General features: G+C 39.0%; 1 protein-coding gene across 1 annotated transcript; it reads left to right on the top strand.

The window, feature by feature from the left end:
* Nucleotides 1-1,818: 1,818 nt before the first annotated feature.
* LOC110033110 (EIN3-binding F-box protein 1-like) lies at nucleotides 1,819-5,586 on the top strand. The gene is made up of 2 exons (XM_020736980.1): nucleotides 1,819-2,130; nucleotides 2,739-5,586. Exons 1-2 carry the CDS (start codon nucleotides 2,106-2,108, stop codon nucleotides 4,712-4,714), a joined length of 2,001 nt encoding a protein of 666 aa, XP_020592639.1. The 5' UTR covers nucleotides 1,819-2,105; the 3' UTR covers nucleotides 4,715-5,586.
* Nucleotides 5,587-6,231: the final 645 nt, after the last annotated feature.

Below are 6,231 nucleotides of genomic sequence, written 5' to 3'. Positions count from 1 at the left end.
GAACCATGGATTAATGTATTGTGAAGATGTGGTGTATCTTAGTTCCAAGTCAACACCCCGGGTCAACCCTAAAGCCAAGTAATCCTGTAGGGATTCTTCTTAAATTCTCTTATAATGATCTTACCTATTAAATGCTAGAGGTTAAGATCAATATGTGGAATTTCAAGTTGAATAAAAAGAAGAGTTTTGAATTTTTAATAGTGGGGTACCTCTTCTAGTTTTCTAAGACTAGTCAATAGGAAAGTCCTATGGCTAGACCTAGGCTACTAAAGAAGTTTTCTAGACCTCAACCAAAAGTGAGGTCAACACCCGGCTCGTATAATCAACCGTGATGTACCTTGACTATCTGAAAAAAAAACTGACTGCTAAGGATGCAACACCAAGTCTATGACTTTATTTATAGAGCGTACTAGACACAAAACCTAAAGAGAAGTAAATTGTTCAATTAATTCTTGATTTTGATGTCACTGATTGTTGAATAATCTTCTTTACATTATCGTGGTTATCATTATCAAGATGTAAAAAACTCAGGAAATTAATATGTGCACACCAATATTGTCGGCATGATTCTCAAAGCAATCGAACGACTAAAGATGATGACACAATAATCGAGACATGAAATTAAAGACACATGATATGAACTGATTATCTGAAAAATCAACAAACTGATCAAGTCCACCCTCGACGAATTCGATTGACATGCTCATATACAATCTCAATCAATGAAGCTCTCTAAAAGCAGACTGAACACAACCGATTGACCGACCGCTCGTATCTTGGCATAAATGACCTACACTAAGCTCTCGATTTGGTTGACCGAACCAGAACATATTAACTGGTTGATAACCGCTATATGCAAATTTAAATTGTAATATAAATTTATAATTAAATCATCATATTGATTGCATTAAGGACGGTTTACATAATTGTTCTTTTATTTCTGAAATTATACAAGAAGCCCTCCTATAAATAAGAGGCTCAACCATAAATAAATGGACTCTGGATTTGCGGACTTTTTAGGACCTATTAACTAAGAATTTTTACATTTCTTTTCTCTCTATTCCTCCTCCAGGCTCTAATTTTCGAGGCGTGAAAATATTTTTTCAAAAGATAATTATGAATTCAATAGATATAATAATAATAATAATAATAATAATATAATTAATGGTTTTTACGTAAAAACATCAAAAATAGGAATCATTTTTCATTTTTGATTGAGCGCGAATCCATTTAGATCACATGTCGTTAAATAAAATGATTTGAAATGATTATTTATTAACTGCGACTAATCCTCATCACTCAAAAGTGGGTGGACACCTGCAGTGCTTTTAAATTTTATTTACAGAGAGGAAAAAAAATTGACCCAGTTGTCTATTTGTCTTCGTCAAAACAAAATTAATAAATTGCATATCCGGTTATCCCATTAATTGAGACTCGGCTAAACCAATTCATTAAATGCCTGCCTTCTAAACTGTACGGTCTGTTTATATTAATATTAATAAATGAGAGGCCAATAAGCCTACAGCAGTACCCATATTGTCCTTACATAACTTTATGTTTTTTTATAAAAAAAACGGAAAGCTAAAGATACATTGCACGGAGTCTTGAGTGTTGAGAGAGAGCTGGCATGTTCCATGCATCTAACCATGTTGCACAATTAAAAAATATCAAACGGCTATTTGGAAATTAAAAAAGAAATCATACCATCCGTCCGATTCCATCTTCTGCCCATTCCCGTCCCCGTCCCCGTCCCCGTCCCCGTCCCCGTCCCCGTCCCCGTCCCCGGATTGCATTGTCGGTTAATAAATTAAAAAATAAATAAAGGAAATACAAAAAATAATAATAACAGCACTCAGAACAGTGAGATCGAATATTCATTCATGATCGCTACCCACCTCATCTCCCTCTCTTCCATTAGCCCTTCAACTCCGCGGCTCCTTTTTTGCCCTTTTTAGGGTTTTCCATCGGGTGAGCCCGGCGGAGGCGGTGATGCTATCGCTTGCTCTCTTCATTTTTCTTTCAGTTTTATTGGCTGCGATTTGCTTGCTTCTGACTGCACCTTTTCGGCGCGCTTCTGGACTACTGAACTTCCTTAGTCCGCACCCATGGCGGCTCTCCTCAACTTTCCTGGTAAGATTTTTTTTCTTTTTTTTTTTTTACTTCTTTCCTTTTGAAAGTAAGATCCTATGAGGATTGAATATCAAATCGATGTGCTTCAACTGTTGCTTTTTTCCCCCTTAATTACGAATCAATCCGTCAGTTTTTTCTTTTTTTGGGTTAAGTACCCCTTCGTTTTGGCGAGCGTTTCCTTTCAAGATGCATCTATTGTTGTTGTTAGCCTTGTTGTATGTTTCTTATTTGAGGAAAATAAAACTGAAAATATTGGGGAATCTCTCAAGTTATTGGGACGTGTACATCGTCGTGCCATATACCGCATGAATTTAATTCATTTTGTTCGTTTTGCCTTCATCCATTCTATGTATTGGATCAATGTGATTTCATTTTCTTTGGCAAGTCAGCTTTAGATCTGATCTCTTTTTCTTTGTAGATCAGTTCATGTTGAGTTGATTTGGCTCGTTTCTTATTCACACGTTAATACTCTCATTATGTTGATTTGGCTATTTTCTGGCGTTGATTGCTTTACCTCGCATCCGTTTTCATTTATCCACCATACCAGGGTAGAATTGTGATGATTTTTTCAGAATGGATCATTTATCTTCCTGCTTTTGTAATCTCAGGTGATGATGAAATCCGGCTTAGGGGGCTGCTTTGCTCAAATTTCATGGATTCGAGCCTTTTCATATCACTTGCACCGACCATGGATGCCTGTTATTCTTCTCGGAAGAAGAGGCGGTTCACGGCACCTTCCATCATAAGAGGAGAAGTGATGATGACTGCTCCTCTCTTAATGAAGCAGCTGACCAGCTGCACCATTGACATTCTCCCGGATGAATCTCTTTTTGAGATCTTCAGAAGGCTTCCAAGAAGCCAGGAAAGGAGCATTGCTTCATGTGTATCCAAACGATGGCTCATGCTACTAAGCAGCATCCAACCTTCAGAAGACATGGATATGCTGCAAAAAGAAAGAAACTCATTGAGCTCCTCTAGATTACATCTTCCCGATCTCAACTATCCTGATCCATCAGTACCAGGGAAAAACTTTAGTGTCGAGAGTGATGGATATTTAACCAGGTGCTTGGAGGCAGAGGAAGCAACTGATGTTAGACTCGCTGCAATTGCAGTTGGTAATGCTGGTCGCGGTGGTCTTGGCAAGCTGAAGATTAGAGGAGGTAATTCAACCTGCGAGGCTACTGATGTTGGGCTGTCTGCCATCGGACATGGTTGTCCTTTACTACGTGCTTTATCAATCTGGAAGATTCCTTTGATTACTGATGCAGGGCTTGCTGCCATTGCTGATGGATGCCCCTTGCTGGAGAACCTTGATCTTTACCAATGTCCCTTGATTACTGACAAGGGATTAAAAGTTATTGCACAGAAGTGTCCAAATTTGACATCTCTGACGATAGATTCCTGCTCAGGCATTGGCAATGATGGTCTCCAAGCAGTTGGCCATGGTTGTTCGAAGTTGTTTTCTGTTTCAATCAAAGATTGTCCGCTTGTGGGTGATAAAGGAGTCTCTAGCTTGGTGTCTTATGCCTCTTCATCCATAAGGAAGATAAAACTTCAGAATGTGAATATCAGCGACGTTTCACTAGCTGTCATTGGGCATTATGGAAAAGCTGTCACCAACATATCTCTTATTTTCCTGCAGAATGTAAGTGAGAGGGGCTTCTGGGTTATGGGGAATGCCTTTAACATGGTGAACTTAACTTCCTGCACAATCTCCTGCTGTCCTGGAATTACAGATCGGGGCTTAGAAGCTATTGCCAAGGGTTGCCCGAATCTAAAGCTTCTGAGCATCAAAAGGTCCAGTTACCTTTCTGATGCGGGGCTTAAATCTTTTACTGGCTATGCAAAAATGCTTGAAAGACTGCAACTAGAGGAATGTAATGGGATTACACTTGTAGGTGTTTTGGAAGGCCTTCTAAACTGTTATGCAAAGTTGAAGAGTCTAGCGTTAATAAAGTGCTTGGGAATCAAAGACATTACTTGCCATCCGGATGAGCTTCCTTCATGCATGTCACTAAATTCTCTGACGATTAGTGATTGTCCTGGTTTTACCAGCTTCAGCTTGCCTTTGGTTGGGAAGATCTGCCCCAACTTGCAACAAATTGACTTGAGTGGTCTTCTTGGTGTGACAGATTTTGGGCTTCTTCCACTGTTAGAGAACTCTGAATCTGAACTGGTCAAGGTGAACCTTGAAGGCTGTGTTAGTGTGTCTGATGCAAGCATTTCTGCTCTGGTTAAAGTACATGGAACTTCCCTGAAGTTTCTTAATCTTTATGGGTGCAAGGCGATCACTGACAAAAGCCTTTTTTCTATCTCAGCATACTGCTCAGTCCTGAATGATCTTGATGTTTCCTGGTGTAGCATCAGTGACTTTGGGGTTGCTGCAATTGCTTCTGCTGAGCAGCTAAACCTGCAGACTCTTTCACTTGCTGGTTGCACTGGAATTACAAAGAAGAGCCTCTCATTTTTGGAAAAAATGAAAGAATCCTTGAAGTGGTTAAATCTTCAACAGTGCAAGCTGATTAACTCTCGTGTGGTTGGATCTCTAGAGGAGAAGCTTTGGTGGTGTGACATCCTTTCCTAGTTCTGATTGGGGATTGGTGTCTTTCTAATTCAGCTCAAACAAAAAAACAAAAAAGGAGAGAGAAAACATGGTTCAGTAGTCTTAGTAGGTTATCTTCTACGGCCTTTTTTTTATTTTTTTTATTTTTGGCTCGTTGCAGTCATCAACGAACTTCCCTATCTTCAACATACTTTTCTACCAGGATAAGGAGAGCTTTCTGGGGAGTGTTGCAATTCCCTTATTTTCGCAGAATCTTTCCCCAAGGGAGAGTTCTGTTTCTTGGGGGGTTTGGCGGACATCAATTGGTGTGTTTTCCCTTGCTTTTCTTTGGTTCCTGAGATTGCAGTTGATTATTCCTGGTCCTTTTTCATAGTAGTTCGTCATTACTTCCATGTTTGGTATATTTTTATGCTCATGTATTGTTTCTAGTGGGGGTTTTCATATATAGGATCCCTCGTTATGCAGTGCATGAGTTGTAACCTCTTGGCCGCTCTATTGTTTTAGCCACGTCCTCGTATTTGACCTTGCTGGCTGGTCATCGCTCATCTTCTGGGTCAGTTTTTTAGTATTATTCCAGCTTTAGGTGCAACGCAGTTATTCTTAGTGCTGCGTTGTTTCATTGGCTTGATTAGCTGTGTGTGTTTGGTCGCATGTGTGCAGTTCCCTTTAGAAGCCTAGTTTTCTTGGGGTATTGGTAACGGCTGCTGATTCTATTAGCTCGCCCTAACTGCTCTCTTTGGGCTGTTTTTTTAAACCAAACCCTTTTTTCACAGGCATTTGCTATCGGACTGTAAGATGCTTTCTTCCTGTAAAATTCGCATGAATAAAGATGTTGCTGTTGTCGTCCTGTGATTTCTATAATAATCAATTTTTTAGTTTGTGATTCTGTTTTATCAGCTAGTTTTGATGAATTACTGAGACATCATTTCTGTTCCTGACATGGAACTTTATCAGATTCTCTACCGTTCTGCTAGTGAAATTTGACACGGTTGAAGTAACAATGTTAACATCTAGTTCTCATGCGTGTGAATATTTTGTGGATTATTGTGCTATATATGTGGCTCCGGTCATTGCCATCAATGTTCAACTTAGCAGATGGTTATAAAAGCTATTCACTCGCAATGTTTGGAGGCATTGTTATCCATCTTATTGAATGACATACATAATAGGCCGCAGTACAATAATAATAGTATATGTATAATCATTATCATGCTTGGCTTAGAAACAATGTTGAGAGGGCATTTGTGCGATGGTTTCCTTTGTAAGCGTTTGCAGTTCCCATTTCCCATAACTTCATAGCAAGAAATAATGGTGATACAGCATACTCTTCTCTCAAACAAGTTGATTGGTAGAGTACCAGCCACTCATACATTGTGGGTATGAATTTGGGTTTTTTTTTCATTTTGATTAATTATTACTGTTTAATTATTAACCTACAAGCAAATATTCAGCAAATCATATAAGATTATGTTCTGATTTCTGTACTTGCTTGTATTTACCCTCATGGACGTTTATTTCTCTTTTTCTCTCTTTTCAAC

The sequence above is a fragment of the Phalaenopsis equestris genome, unplaced genomic scaffold, assembly GCF_001263595.1.
Source record: "Phalaenopsis equestris unplaced genomic scaffold, ASM126359v1 Scaffold001093, whole genome shotgun sequence".
NCBI classification, from domain to species: Eukaryota; Viridiplantae; Streptophyta; class Magnoliopsida; order Asparagales; family Orchidaceae; genus Phalaenopsis; species Phalaenopsis equestris.
The sequence above is the reverse complement of the archived record's forward strand: the minus strand, read 5'-3'. Positions and strand labels throughout refer to the sequence as shown.